The 16,046-nt window shown below is 39.3% G+C and overlaps 4 protein-coding genes across 10 annotated transcripts in view; 1 reads left to right on the forward strand and 3 right to left on the reverse strand.

Moving 5' to 3' along the window:
* The window catches only part of LOC134205150 (uncharacterized), a 95,501-nt gene extending 80,181 nt beyond the window's left edge, over window positions 1-15,320 (reverse strand). For 5 of the 7 annotated variants that reach the window (XM_062680123.1, XM_062680121.1, XM_062680124.1 and 2 more), the window contains exon 1: window positions 14,392-15,296. The gene's annotated coding sequence lies outside the window, so the exon portion shown is untranslated. Of the gene's footprint in view, window positions 1-14,391 lie in introns of all 7 variants that reach the window. The other 2 variants (XM_062680119.1, XM_062680125.1) reach the window with 2 other exon arrangements.
* LOC134206552 (uncharacterized) lies at window positions 4,989-8,025 on the forward strand. Its single transcript, XM_062682284.1, is given in 6 exon segments — window positions 4,989-5,795; window positions 6,154-6,356; window positions 6,359-6,555; window positions 6,557-6,747; window positions 6,814-7,124; window positions 7,219-8,025. Coding segments are annotated over 6 exon segments (2,121 nt in total). The 5' UTR covers window positions 4,989-5,113; the 3' UTR covers window positions 7,756-8,025.
* LOC134206572 (jerky protein homolog-like) lies at window positions 10,342-11,196 on the reverse strand. Its single transcript, XM_062682299.1, has one exon. The coding sequence runs from the start codon at window positions 11,194-11,196 to the stop codon at window positions 10,342-10,344; it is 855 nt and encodes a 284-aa protein (XP_062538283.1).
* On the reverse strand, window positions 11,723-12,436 carry LOC134206574 (tigger transposable element-derived protein 2-like). Its single transcript, XM_062682300.1, has one exon. It carries the CDS (start codon window positions 12,434-12,436, stop codon window positions 11,723-11,725), a length of 714 nt encoding a protein of 237 aa, XP_062538284.1.
* Window positions 15,321-16,046: the final 726 nt, after the last annotated feature.

A 16,046-nucleotide genomic window follows, 5' to 3' on the forward strand; every position in this document is an offset into this window, starting at 1 on the left:
AATCCAAATCCAATCCAAATCCAAATCCAAACCCAAACCAAATCTAATCCAAATCGAATCCAAATTCAATCCAAATCCAATCCAAATCCAATTCAAATCCAAATCCAATCCAAATCCAAATCCAAATCCAAATCCAATCCAAATCCAATCCAAATCCAATCCAAATTCAATCCAAATCCAATCTAATTCCAAATCCAATCCAATTCCAAATCCAATCCAAATCCTAATTCAAAACAAATAGAACTTAAATCCAATTTAAATCATTTACTTTTTAAATGATATTGGGTATGATATAGGGTAACCAACTTGATTTGGACCCCTACACATTTTGGACCCTCCTGGCGATATTTTTATGATTTCCAAACTTAAAACAATGCCGCTGCTAATTCTTCCATTGGCTTCAGGAAATTAATATTGTTCAGCATCTGTTTCACTGGTTTCTCGTACGAAAAAGCGATATTTAGATGAAATTTCGAGGAAGTTAGTTTGCTCAAGAAGGCGAGCGTTACCATGCGTTACGCTTAAAAATATACATCACAGAAAATCACGTTCTTTTTACAATTTTTACAATAAATTTTTGTCGAAATTGTGAATTTAAAACTCAGGAATCTTCTCATTGATGTATGCCAATCGAAAGATAAGACTTGGCTTCGGCTCAATTGACCAGGGTAAATTAGAAATTCGACTTTGAAGAGACAAAATTGGGGGTGTCCAAAATGTGTACATTTGGGTGTCCAAAATATGTTGCACTGTCCAAAACAAAGAATATTTTCATTTCAGAAAATTGCAAATTTCACTGATTTATCATTAACTGAAACTCATTTCACAATAACTGTTTCATAAATAAGACTTTGATCTTTAAAATGGTATCATTTCCGCCCATATCGAACCTGTATTTTAATAGATATAAGCATATATTGGAATGCACTTCCTCTAGGGGTCCAAAATAGGGCAGTAACCCTATTGCGGTACATCCCCAGTAGTGTGATTTTCTTAGCTAAGTTCCCATTTCTCATTCGTATATCATGAGGTTAATACAATTATACTCTTATGTTTAGGACAGTGTTGGAAAAATCGTTCAAAAATGTTCAATCATCGAGCCCTCCCACATGAACAAACTCGCTTGCGAATTTTAAGGAATGGATCACGTCTGAGTTTTCCAAACAAATGCGCATCTTTTCACTCATTTGTCAACCAATCATTTCATTTAAGAAAGTGTTCAAAGTGGATCGGGCGATTTATTGTTTACTAGCAACCCTACAACCAGAGACCGGAAAAGGTATGGAATCGTAAAAATAATACTGGCATCACTTGAACTTTTTGCTTGCTTCTTATGTATGAACAAAAAATTAGTTCGTGATTGAACATGCTACGTATCGGATGCGGATCCGGGAGTTTAGTTTAATTTTGTGCAGTCGGATAGTGAATCAATTAATTCGGGACTAAACGTGATTAGTTATCTGACGCGATCCGTTTAATTTTGTGCGATTGGATAGAGTGCAGGTTTTTCGTTTTCATATTGGACGTAGAACGATCGGAGATCGCGTCCAGACATATTTTCTTCAGAGCAGAGCGATCGACCGGTCATCAACATTTGTGTCGGCTTTGTGCGGGTGAGTAAATTAATTAGAAAATAAAAGTTTAGATAGCGTCTAGACATGTTTTCTACAGTAAGCAGAACGATTAGCCGATCACCGGAATTTTGTTCTTCTTTGTCAGGCCTTTGATTAAAATTATTAATTTTGTTTTCATTCATCAACCTACACGATATACACGGCATAACACGGCTTCTATCAAAACGAGTATCATGTCAACATTGTCCTACCCCTTCCTTAATTGACCTGCATTCGGACACGGCTGGCGCTGGTATTGCTTGTTTTTAGGTCACCAGTTTTTACACATTGAAGATGTTTTTTCTTTATTAATGTGAATTTTGATATTTGAATCAGTTCTTCACTCGTCGCATGGACCAAGGTCAGGGGCACTTGGAAGGGGGAGGGGTTAAAAATGCCCCCCCTCAGGTCCAACCTTGGGACCTTCCATAATTTGTTTTGAGAATAAAAATTAATACTATCCTTACCAGACCATACCCCAAAAGTCGCCAATCTAACCCTAAATTCCTTCTGATTGAAAGATAGGCTTATTGCAGAGATACTTCCGAAAACTTGTGTTAAATTGACCGCAGGATTACCCGAAAGTCAACTAGATAAATCAGAACGCCTGGTATCCGACGAACACAAAATCATGATGATCATGCATGAAAGGACCAGAAGATACAGGGTCCGACAATTGAACTGCTACATAAATGAATTAAAAAAAATATAATAATAAATACGTATTGAGAATTAGTTCTACAAAACGAGGTCGAAATGTGGGCACTTTGTTATTTCAATACCAGCGGTTGGGTCTAACAACAGGATTAGACGCCGGCTTAAAAAGTGAAGAAAACCCAACTAAGGGGTTTTCAGGGTTCATGTCCGGCTAAAAGTGGCCAGCGAGTTCGCAGGATCTGAACCATATGAATTTGAAACCATATGAAATACTTTTGTTTTGATCAATTTATCTGTTTATTCTAAAGTAGCGCAGCGTAGCGGGGCCCTCCTTAGCCGTGCGGCAAGACGCGCGGCTACAAAGCAAGACCATACTGAGCGTGGCTGGGTTCGATTCCCGGTGCCGGTCTAGATAATTTTCGGATTGGGAATTGTGTCGACTTCCCTAGGCATAAAAGTATCATAGTGCTACCCCCATGATATACGAATGCAAAAGTGGTAACCTGGCTTAAAAACCTCGCGGTTAATAACTGTGGAAGTGCTTAATGAACACTAAGCTGCGAGGCGGCTCTGTCCCGTTCACAAAGCCCATCCACGTTCTATCTGACTCTGCTAGTGTTATCTCCGCACCATAGAGCGAAACGCCTAAACATCCCTGGATTCAAGGTATCTTAGCAAACATGCTCCCGAATACAACTATTGCCTGAACCCCGGGGCACTGCGGAGTGCATAGCAACACCACGACCGATCACTTTGCCGGAGTCTGCTATCAAGGTCGGCGATTTGCAATAAATGTCCTTGTGGGAGACGTAAAAACCTGGATTAGAAAGACAGTACGAGACAACTGGGAAATGGACGAGTCACCACGAGTACGCTGGCTCCTTCCCCTCTCTTATTAACTATATAATAAAATGATATTGATTGTATATATCACAAAGAACCATGGCTCCGTAAAGTGTTATACACGCCTGAGCCTACCAAATAAACGAAGTTGGAAGAAGAACTGGGAAATGTCATGGAGAGCTTCCACCACTGGATGGCTGCGGAGAATCAAGGGGACCACGTCAGCCTGGATGGACCTGAGCAACCTAAAGGACAAGCAAATCGTCTCTCGGCTATCAATAGCACACACGTGGTTCTTGCACAGCTTTGGGGATAGGGATAAACTTGGTATAAGACCCTTAACTCGAGACGCTCGGGCTCTTCTTGAATTCTCCCAGGCAACCCGGGAACCTTAACCTGGGTTTCCAATAAGGTCAGCTGGGAGTTCACCACACCTACCCCATTCCAACAATGTCGCTTAACCCGCTCCATCTATCTCTTGGTCGTTTATTGCAGCACTGCAAGTTTGAAAATACTGCCTTAGAAAACTTCAATGAAGCTCTCCAGCTGAATAACAGCGTTCTGGTTTTATATTGTTTTCAACTGTTACCAGGCGTTCTGTTCAGTCCAGTTTACGGTTGCATAAACCTGCGGTCAATCTAGCACAAGTTTTAGGAAATCTTGGGTTAAAATGGCGAAATCTTCAGCATATCCGGAGAGCAATGCATCAACGACAACAGGTCCTGCATCAAGGCCACCAATAATGGCCATCCTGGATCTTTACTGTTCGACTGGATCTAAGTTTCTGGATCAGCTTACACTAAAATTGTTCACATATATTTTGTCCATGTTACCTTCGTCGACCAGTTTTGAAATTCAAACCAAATTTTACTTAAATGTTGATTATTTTAGACTTAATGTTCATTCTTTAATCAAACTTTGCCTACGGATCCAAGGTTGGAACTGAGGGTGGCCATTTTAAGTCCCTTCCCCCTTTCAAGTGCCCCTGTCCTTGGTACTTACGAGAAGTGAAGAACTGATCCAAATATCAAACATCACATAAAGAAAAAAAAAAACACTTCTGTCGAGAAAATCTGAAAGGTCGTAAGGAAAAGGTAAACTTTCCGGATCTAAATCAGTGGTGGAAATACGTGAACATGTCTCCTTTTTTTTTATTCCTTCTTAGCAGTTTACTCGCGAACAATCTGCAGTCAAAATATCTAACCTGTTTTGGTTCACGAGCATTTGTAAACAAGCATGGCTTTTACTCGTGAGTCATGTTTTGACATGTGTTCCACAATGAAGAGTTCATCGCGTCCCAAATGAACCATATACTCTCTAATAGAGCTGATGTTTTCAAAAGTGCCTATTACATATTACCGTTTGCCGGAAACAGAATTGTTATTTACCAATGAACTTTTAAAATTTCCATTATGTTTTTTTAATGGAGGGCATAGAAAAGCTTTCAATAAATAACTATTTTCTCAGTAATATAATACTAAGTTAAAAAGCAGGCCAAGTTCCGGTTGGAATGTAAAACCATATAAGAAGAAGAAGCTTTATGCATTCAACGACCGACTTTTTGTTTATTTCTACTTGAATTATACTAAAATTAGTTTTATCATCAACTACTATGACTCAAAATAATTGAATAATAATGATGTGATATATAAAACGAAATTTGTAGACACTGGGAAAATATATCCGAAAAAAAAAAACATGGAACAATGTTTGCATGAAAACAATAAAACTGTTAAATTTAGTGTATTTTTGCTATTCATATTAAAAGAAATCAGGCAATACATTTAGAGAATATCTCAAAATACTTTTCTCAACTGTTTACTTCCAATTCTTCATATTAAAAATAAGCTCTTTCCAAATGTTATGATCGAATGCGTTGAGTGTCATCGTTGCCGCCGCGCTAGCTGTGCTGTGTCGATTTTTCGCTGTTTTCGTTTTTTAATGCCGTCCGATGAAGAATTTCTGGCGTGTGGGTGTGAATATCTGAAGTGCCTTTAAAAATGGATGAGTCCAGTGAATATCATTCGCCAGATGTTGCGGAAAGTAATCCGGCTACCATGGAAGTTGTTGTGATGGCTGCGGGAACCGAAGTGACGACAGTGGAGCGAAAACCTGGTGAATCAAGAAATCCCTCGAAGCGTTCAATTATCAGAACCTATACACAGGAGCTTTTTGTGAATGGGGAACATAATATTCGCTGTGTGTTGGTGGATAATTGTGAATACTCGCAGAAGTTGTTCCGTCAAACAAACTTCGAGCGTCACTTCCGGCTGTGTCACCCAGCTGCCTATGAACTCCTATGCATTGGTCCAGCTGCTGCGAAGCATAGCAGCTCGAATGCGGAACCAGCGATAACGATACGGATGACGAAACAAAGACTGATAGGAGGAGTGGTAAAAATGGTTACCATACATGGGCTTCCTTTCGAATTCACGGAATGGGATGGTTTCCAAGAAATTGTGGAACCATTGCTAAAAGCTTTCAATCTAACTGTCAACAGACACAACATCAAACAGTATGTGGCGAAAGCGGCAGAGGGTATCGATTGCCTTATAATTCAGGAGCTGCATGGGTTGATGATTTCACTCAAGATGGACATCGTTTCGAAAATGTACCGAAGTATGCTTGGTATCAACTGTCAGTACATCAACAACACTGGGGCTGTTGTAAAGCGAAATCTCGGTAAGCTCAAAAAAACAGGCTTTGTTAGCTTTAATTTATTTGTTGGCTATCATTATCTGGTTTCACAAACTAATCAGCATTTTTTTTACAAACTTTTTGCCATCCGTACTAAGTGAACATCTATTAATTACGTAACCCTTAGAGGGAGAGGGGGGTTGCCTGAAGTGTGAGAATTCATACACAATTTTCAGATCGTTTTTACAAAAAGCGTGACATAGGGGGGGAGGGTCTAAAAATAGCCAATTTTTTTGTTACGTAATTAATGGATCTTCCCTAAACACTTCTTTCATTGTTTGAGTATTGTGTTTTATTCTTTTCCATAAATAAGTTGTTTTTCTTTATTCCTCTGCTTTTTTAGGCATTATTGAGCTGCATAACCGACACACCAGCCAATACCTTAAAGACGAATTGCTTAAAATCTTGAAGTTCTTTGGCGTCGACGTTTGTCAAATCGTTGCTGTTACTATAGATAATGCTTCAAATATGGTTAAACTAGTGAAGTTGCTATCCGCCCAGAGCGAATCGGCAATCGATTACTATGTGGATTCCGAGCAGTTCGAAAAATTCCGTTGAACGAAATTGAAGTCGATGACTCAGATGTGCTCGATACCGATTCTCCAGAGAAGCTTGTTGATCAAGAGTGGGCACGTGTCCTTGAGGATTTTGCGCCAGATGAATTTATTACGGCTGTCCGATGCGGAGCACATACGACCCAGCTGGTAGTCCATGACGTTTGTAAGCAGAGTGTACACAAAGCAGCACCGAGAGATCAGGAAGAAGGTGGAAAAGTTTCGGTCGACTGAGTACAAAACATTTTTCGACGTAAGCGAAGGAGGGACATACCCACCGCTTCCGAATGAAACTCGTTGGAACTCGGATTATAAGATGCTTCTGGAGTTGAGTAAGGGAAGATCGTTCTTCGAGAAGCTAGGAACGCAGTACCCGGATTTAGGTGAAACACATTCACATATGATATGCTTTGTACGTATATTAATAAGCTCTCATTTTTACCTTACAGACCTGTCCAACTATTGGGGATTCATCGAAGATTATGTTACCGCATTCAATCCGCTGTATCAATGTACAATCGCAGTTCAGAAACTCGAGCACACTCTTTCTGATTTTTACGTCGAATGGATTCGAGCATACGGCATAATTTGGGAGTTGGAGAATTCCAACAGGTTCAAAGCACATTTAATTACAGCAATGGATCAACGTCAGCAGAAACTTTTCTGCAATCGCATTTTTCGAGCGGCTGTGTATTTTGACCCTCGGCTCAATTTCAATGGGTCCAATTTGCTCTCTGCGGCGCAGAAAGATGACGTTGTGGTAAGAATCCTCTATAATACTAACTCAAATTTAAACACTTCAATGTGTTCCCAATTGATGTGTTTTATTGGATAATCAATGTTATTTTTTTCAGAAATTTTGTTTGAAAATTTGGGCTCGAATCAAACCCGGAGGTAATGTACCCAATGAAAATGATTCAAACGCCGCAAATACTTCATTAAACGAAATAACTACCGAATCTCCAACATCCAATAAATTCAGTCTGAATGAATATTTGACTCGCACAATTGGATCCGGGGCTTCTCAAACGGTTCAACTTACAACACTGGAACTGAAGTTAAGAAGTGTTCAATATCAGGCTCGAATTGACGCTGATAAGCCTTTCAATATAATTCAGTATTGGGCGGGTAAACGATTTGAGGAGCCGCAGCTGTGGATGGTCGCAAAAGTAATTTTTGGTGTACCTGCGACCCAATGCTCTGTAGAAAGGGATTTCAACCTTTTTGGTTCAATTTTAACCAAATCGAGAAACAAGCTGAGCTCAAAAAGTCTACAGGATGTGCTCAAGGTACGAACAAACAGCACACTTGTAAAACCAGCGCTGGCATACATATTCAACAAAGATAAAAGCACTTTGGAGGAACTTCCAACATCAGCACCTGCTTTATGATGTGAACAACATTCATCGAAACACACAACAGTTTAAACTGGAATTGTCGAAAAGGAGTACGAGCAAAAATATAAAACCGAAGTAGAAACTTAAAGAGAAATAGAAGATTGAAGACTGGTTTTAACCAGTGCTAAAAAGAAGAGATAGAATGAAGGACTCGTTTACATCAAGAATAATAATTACAAACGATACGAATTCAAAATGATTCATTTCCAAACTATTTTATGTAAAATAACTTGTCAAACAAGTACATTGTTTCAAATGTTTTCAATAAACGTAAGATTTTTAAATCCTATTTTTTCGTGTTTTCTGAAGACTTTCATTTCATTCGAGATTCTTAAACAACTTTTTCTTATTTTCTTCTCCAATCTACATAAAAATAAAATTCTGTCTGTCTGACCCTTATAGACTTGGAAACTGCTGAACTGATCGTACCGAACCGAACCAGTACCGAAAAATATAGAGATTTTGGAGCCGAGGAGGGAAGATTCTTACGATGGTTCAAGACCCCTTCCCCTTCTGGAAAAGGAGGGCTCCCATATAAATTAAACATTAATTTCTACATAGCTTGAGACAGTGGCGTAGCCAGAAAGTTGGGCTGGGGGGGGTGTGGTTTCCCAACTTTTTTTTTCGAAAAAAAAATTCTTCTTAAAAATTTGTCTCTTGGGTGGGGGTTGGGTTATGTCTGCATAAATTTAATCAAGCAAACGGAACCAAATTCGGCATGTGAAGGTTTTCGAAGACAAAAAATGTTTCTAGTGGTTCGACACTTCTCTATGGAAGAGGGAATTCTTCACAAATAAAAACAAATTTCTACATAACTCGAGCGCTAATCAGGCATTTAGAACGATATTTTTGATGTGGAAGTATTTGCTGAGAAAGTTCGAGACCTCTCCGCCCCTGGAAAGAGGGGCTCTCATATAAATGAAGCAGACATTTCTGCATAATTCGAGAACTAATCAAGCGAACGGAGCCAAAATGATGGTTTTTGAAGACAAGAAATGTTTCTGTGGTGGATCGAGACCTCTCCCACTCTGGAAGAGAAAAGAGAGAAATTTCTGCATCAAGAACTAATCAAGCAAGTAGAACCAAATTTGGCATGTGGAGGTGTTCGAATCGAAGACAACAAATTTATCTACGGTGGTCAGAGACCTCTCCCCTTCTGGAAGACATTCTTCTTCCCCAAAATTTTCCACGATATATGTGAACTGCCTCTTATCAGATTGTTAGATAGCTAGATGAATTTTGGATTCATTCAAGGATTGTACAAAGAGTTGACTATGGTTAATAGCAAATAATGGTACCGAAATTCCCGCCGAATGTTACTAGTTAAAAGTAAATCGGCTAATGCTTAGCTCCAACTGTGACTTACAGTTAACAATCCAAGACGGCAACACACAGTGGCAATGCAGTGCCAATGAAAGAAATAAAAAGATGAAACCATAGTTGTTTTTTTTTTTGATAATGTTTCCAAATTTAATGAATAGTGACCACATAATCGCCAGATGGGCTTAAAAGACCCCAAGTGAGTTGCCTTAGCTTATTTAATAGGATGGATCACTGGGACCTGGAAGAGGTGTATTATCGATAATAAATTCCTAGTACATTTTGAATTTCTTTCTCACCTTTCTCAAAACTTTTGGTATAGTGGATGGAGAATATTTTTTTTTTTTTTTGTCTTTATTTAGGAGACTTGCAGCCCGAGGCTGGCTCGCCTCCGGATTGAGAATAATTGTGTATTTCTAAATATACTTGAAACATACCACATGTATCAAAATGTTCGGATAATTTACAGATTGGTGAACCGGATTTGTCAAAAGTGAGCTACGAATCATTTACTTACATCAAACATCCGGATCATTTTAACGATTCCGGATCTGAAGGGCCATGTCTAATTATCAATAAATGCTGTTCAACATTGTTTCAAACAAAGCGACTTTTATGTTCCGTATCACCCGTATTACCAGGTGACAAGACAACTTATCGACACCCTTCGCTACGCACTTTAGCTCAGCTGGTAATATCAGTTTGAAACTACGCCATAATATTTTGTTTAATTATACGTTCATACAATGCATGCATCTAGACTCGCGAGTAAAACTTCTTCTTCTTCTGAACAATGCTGCGTTGCTTTACTCGCGAACCAAAACATTGCAGTGTTTTCTTATGTCATAGACTCTCAATGAATTCCTATCCATAGTCGTTTTTGTTTGCGAGCCCTCGATGAACTAAAATATCCATGTAAACAAACCCACACATATCGCATGTATCAATATAACGTGAATTCACTCGCGAGTATACTCGTGAGGCGAACATTTCCACCACTGATCTAAATACAGTCGAATTTCGTTTGTTGGGCTGTCTTTAAGTGGGCTTCGTTAAAACTGGGCTCCCGTTAGTTAGGCTACAGCCCACTTACATCGAAGTCAAACGTCTTTTTTGACAGTGTCAAATTTCTGTCAAGGGGTTCGGGGATGTACAACTTGAATAGCCATATAAAAATTAAAACAATTTGAAAGCAAGTTTATTTCAATTTCAAAATTCAAGTAAAACAAAGCGTAAATTTCAATAATAAAGCCAAATTCTTCAACATGTTCGTTTTAGCCATTCCGCTTCAATGAGTTCTGTGCGTAGAGCGTTCAAACGACAAACTTCTGCTGCATCGTGTTTCACAAAACGAATTACGCAATCAAGTGACTTAATTGCGTCTCCAAATTCTGGATCTTCGGTATTTGTAGCGGAAGTATCAAGAGAGTTGTTACTGTTCTCTGTCGATTCTTCCAACCATTCCTCGTGCATTTTCGGTTGACCTTTATGAAGGACGGATGACAAGATCTCTTCATCTGAAAACACTTCACTGGTGACCCAATCTGGGTTATGGTCAGCATCATACACTTGATCCTTCATCCACAGATCGATGTCTTCGTCAGATGTGCTAGTTCCTGAAAGATGGTCGATACTCGCAATGAGTGTTTTGAAATCCGCATCGCCTGCGTTCGTCCCTTCGTCGGTAGTATCGTTCGGCAAATCATCGATTAATTTGCGCCAAGAATTCCGGATGGTATTAGCGGAAATTTCATCCCAAGAAGAAGCCAACCATACGACGCACTGCTGAAGGGTAATCTTTTTCAAACGATCTTCGAATGTCAAATGCTCGTTTTCCAAGATCAGCTTCAACATCAGTTTTCTTTTGTACTTCCGCTTCATTGCATTGATAACCGATTGGTCCATTGGCTGACACTCAGAGGTGACATTTGGAGGAAGGTAAATAACCTGAATCAGCCCGTCATCACTTTGCAGAGGATCGTCTAGATCATAATGACTGGTACAATTGTCAAGCACGAGCAATGCCTTTGGTTCAAAGCCTTGCTCGAGAGAAAATTTCCGCACTGCGGGGACAAATTCCTCATAGAACCAATGACGGAATAACTGTTTGGTCATCCAAGCTTTTTTGGAATGACAATACGATACGGGTAGTGTTGCTGTGTTCAGTCCCCGTGGCTTTGCAGCTGTTCCAATAAAAAGCAACTGAAGCTTAAGCGATCCGTCAATATTAGAACATGGCATGAACCAGAGACGTTGTTTATAGATAGAGACCCGCAAACAGTGAAGCCGAAAGTACCAAACGAACCGTCAAACGCGGTACCAAACGAGCAAAGTAAACAAACATTACCAATCGGTACTAAATGCAAGATAAGTATTGTAATCAACATTATACAAATTATAAAAAAGTTTGAAAAGTTAAGTAAATGAAGATGTTTTCAAAGTTCTCATAGCATATTTATATAAGGTATTTAATCATATTTATTATTGAATATAAGGTAATGGTGCTAAAGAAGAGAAAATATGTAATTGGAGCAAACGAAATAACTGCTCACATTGAGAGTCACTTCAAGTTCTAACAAATTTTTACGTTGCCGATCGCACAGAATTTTTTTGTCTGCTGGCCGTGAAGCCAGAATTGCTTTTATTCTCTCCGCGTGTCTCTATATAATACCATCGTCTCTGGCATGAACGTATACCTGGTTTTATTCTGCTTTCGCCCACTCGCCATGGTTTCAGTGTGCGTAACAACAGAACGGGTAGCCAAGAGCTTGATAAAAAGTGCAGATTCGTCTGCATTGAAAACCTGAGAGTTCGACAGCTGCATATCACGAATTTTCTTTTGTAGAATCGCTTTAAAGTTCAGGTATGCTCCAACATCTGCAGATGCCTTTTCACCCGCTACCGTTTTAACCCGCAATCCAAACCGCTGCTTGAAGCGATGCATCCAGCCGTCTGAGGCCGAAAATTTGTGCACGACGTAGTGCCCTTTATCCTGCAACAGCTTGAACAAAAGCTCCGCCTTTGTTTTCAGAATTTCCACCGTTAACAGAATATGAGACTGTCGCTGCTGGAGAATCCATACATAGAGAGCTTCTTCCAGCAAAGGGAACCTCTGCTCCCTCAATGTCTTTCGGTTATCCACCCCATATTCGGTAAATTTCTCCGCTGCTGCTCGAATCGTTTCTTTTTTCTGTATAATCCTGGTTACAGTAGAAGATCCTATACCGTACTTCTTCCCTAGCGTATCATGCGTTGCGCCTCCAGATTCAAAATCTTCTATTATACGCACCTTTTCCACTAATGTCAACACGATATTTTTTCGTTTTTTGTCCATTTTTGCATGGGTGTCATCCATTTTTGTACCTAGTGATCACGTAATCATATGCACATTGAACCCTTCTTAATAAAGCTTACCATGTAAATAAATACTTACCCAAGAACAAATCGAAAACAAGATTAACAACCAAAATAATAAATTTCACTTTTCATAAATTGAAAAAACTTATAAACGTTTCTGCAACGATCCTGACAATAACAAACGATCGATGCGTCCCTCAATGCGTTTTAAGCTTTGACGTCTCAGCCCAACTAATGAAAGCCTTTCACTAAGTGGGCTACGGGTTTAGCCCAACGAACGAAAGTTGACTGTACACGAATTAGTACTCCGTAACGTCACTATCTAAAGCCTCTTACAATTTGCCACTTTTTAGAACAACTAATTATCTTTTTTTTGTTGGTTGCCTTCAATTTATTTATTGATTGTCACTTAGTTAAAGGACAGTAGCTTTTACGTTTTTGCAATAGAAATAAACACATTAGTTTTAGAAACATTTAACATTTAACTAACCACTAACTGTAGGGGAAGGTGGTCGGTTATCGGCACCCTTTTGTTCTTGATTCATAACTTTCTCCCAATTGAATAAAGTGGTGATGTTTGTATACCAATTGTATACCAAATAATTTTAAGTACCCTTTAAACAAGGGACCATTTAAACATAAATATAACATAAAGTAAACAAAATTACTTGAACATGGAGGAATTGTGAAAAATTATTTAATAATGTTTGCCAAGGGAGATTTGTTGATGTTGCAACACGTAGGCAAGCAGTGCAGCTGATACGAGACATGCCGCAGTGAGAACAGGCAAAGAATGAAAGCATCAGTGGAAATATAAAGAAATAGGAAGAATAGGTCATTAGGTCGAAAAAGTCATTAGGCCGTTTGGCTAAATAGGTCAAATGTTTGAAATAGTCGATTGCCAGAATGGACCATTTTGCCGAACGACATTTTCGACCATATTATCCGTTCAGTTGATGAAACGTTCGGCCGTGTGACGCATCTAGCCAAATGACATTTCGGCCAAAAGGAATTTTTGGCCGCATGACCTATTCTACTAAATGACCATTTTGACCAAGCAACCTGTTAGGGCAAACGACTTTTTCGGTCAAGTTACTTGTTCGGCCATATGTCGTTTTCGGCCAAATTATATTTTCAGCGAAACCAATTTTGACCTTAATCGTGGAAAATCAGAAAAAATCCTAACAACATTTTGGGAAAACTGTTCTGTGGAAATTCATTAGATTTTTCAGTGAAAAAAAAAATTCTCCCGCTCATGTCTTGAAAATCGGCTCGACACCAAAAGCCGCTGCCAACAAACATCGCCACCGACGATTTTCGGACCGGCGCTCACACCTCTATTCCGATGGACGCTGCCAATAAAATAGCTGTTTAAAAAGGTCAACCCAGACGCTACACAGAAGAAATAAACTACCCAATAGTAAGTTCAATTCACCCAACCTCGAACATCCGTACGGTCGTAAAATCTGTTATCATTACAAGAAACATATTGTTATACGACAAGTCAAACATAATTTAAAGATTAGGGATCTTGGAGCATTTTTTAACTTTTATTGAGTTTGTTAAAGTATGGTCCATTTTCACTGAATATTTTAAAAATAATGTTTAACAGTTCTCCAAAAACCGTTTGTGTAGAAATAAACACAGTAATTTACAGAACTTCACCGATTTTCAAACCGAAATTATAGTTTTTGCATAGTGTCAGGGCCATCAATTAAAAAAGTAAACAATTTCTGCACAATCACCCCTACACTCACTCATTCTTGATTATGTTCTAATGTCAAGGACATCATGACTAGCATTTAAAATAATAAAGTTTGATATGCTCCATCTTAGCTGAGTTAGGTCCGGTCCAGAAGTAACAAATAGTTTGAATAGTCCTTAACGAATCGTATCCATCAGCCACTTCCTTTCCAAACTGCTCTAAATGGTTGACCCTATTAGTCTACTTACCGCTCAATCAACCGTCCGCCGCGTTGATCACTAACTTAGCATTTATTCCAGATTCCGATGTTGCATTTTTTGCCACTCCATTATCAGCTACTTATTTCACCTGCACAAGAAGTCAAGGAGTTCAAGAAGCCAAAGCACCTGTCCTGACTTCGTAATTGTGTGACTTTCACTTGAACTTCCAGAAACCGTTCACTTCTTTTTTCTTGTGAGTCTCCGCATCACACTCAACTTGGGATTATTAAAGATTGATTGTGTTACGGAAGCTTCGACCCAGAATTCGGCACATTTTCCGGTTTAGCGATCAATCTACCAACCGTTTAACATAGCTTTCGATATTTTGTCTTCGTGTCAATTATTGCCTCCTACGGGTCTGTCAGCTATCACAGGCAGGTCAATCGAGTTGACGCATTTTACGATAAGCGGACATCAATTTCACTTCAAAAATGACAATCTACTGGCCGGTTTCCAGATTTTAAATCACCAACAACACTAATCAATCAGATTGCGGGCAGCATGCTCCAATATTTTAATTATATCTCACTTCGCGGTAAGACCGGTTTCGTTTCTCGAATAAAAAGATGCAAATTTCAGACGATATCAAATATTAACCGAATTGGGTACTGCAGAAACAAAAACTAAGTTCCACCAGAAACCGGAGGTCATAACTATGTTTATCGCGATGCCGATCTCGCAAAAAAAAACACCATAAAGCTTCCTTAGCCAAAGCCAAACCGCCAAGACACAATGCGCGAAACCAGAAGTGTTGCATTCGCGCCACTTTTGTTTTCAAACCAAATCTACCGATCTTTCCGGACTATTTTTGTTGTTGTTTGTTGGCTCGCGGATCGCGACTAACTGACTGACGGTGTCGATCGCAACCAGAAGCCTGCAGTCAAGTACGGCGCGCGGCAGGTCTCCTTCTCACACTTATTCGCCGTTTTGCTGGCGCGAATTCCACTCTGCCCCGGCGACGTCTTTGCTTTTGGGGCTCTGTTTTGATTATGACTTATGCTCTCACTCTCCGTTTGTTATTATTTTGCCCGTCCACTTAAATATACTCAGAAAGGGGATCAATTTCTACGAAAATGGACCATCGACAACATTCTATAACATCGTTTTGAACAACAGCTTCTTTCACAATTACCAAATTGTTTTTATAACTTTGAAAATATGTATCGATGCACACACATTTTTTCAACGAAAATCATAAGTTTACATTATTATATTATAGATTTTTGAGAAACACATTGAGCTCTTAGAAAAAAACGTTGTAATTTCAGAACCCTGGAAACTTCAAATTTCTTAAGCACCTGTTTCTTCGATAGGTGGATTGATTTCTATTTTATTCCCTCCCTTCTCTGAAGACCCAACATAATGATCTGGCGCGATCACATGCAACTCACGCGGAATTATGCTGCTGTGCTGTGTCGAGAGGCATTGATTGAGACTTCTGGTGGCTGCTACTGCTGCTGGTGGAGCAAATTATGAGTATCGAGAGCACGTTTTGTTTTTTTTTTTGCAGCCTGCCCTCACCTGATAATGACAGCAGCATTGGTGACGGCAGCGAGGGTGATAGCGTCGTTTGAATGCTTCCGGCTTTCGACCCAGGGGCAGTAACCATTAAAAAACTCATTTCTTATTAGTTTCGATAAACG

This window comes from Armigeres subalbatus, chromosome 1, assembly GCF_024139115.2.
Source record: "Armigeres subalbatus isolate Guangzhou_Male chromosome 1, GZ_Asu_2, whole genome shotgun sequence".
Taxonomy (NCBI): Eukaryota; Metazoa; Arthropoda; class Insecta; order Diptera; family Culicidae; genus Armigeres; species Armigeres subalbatus.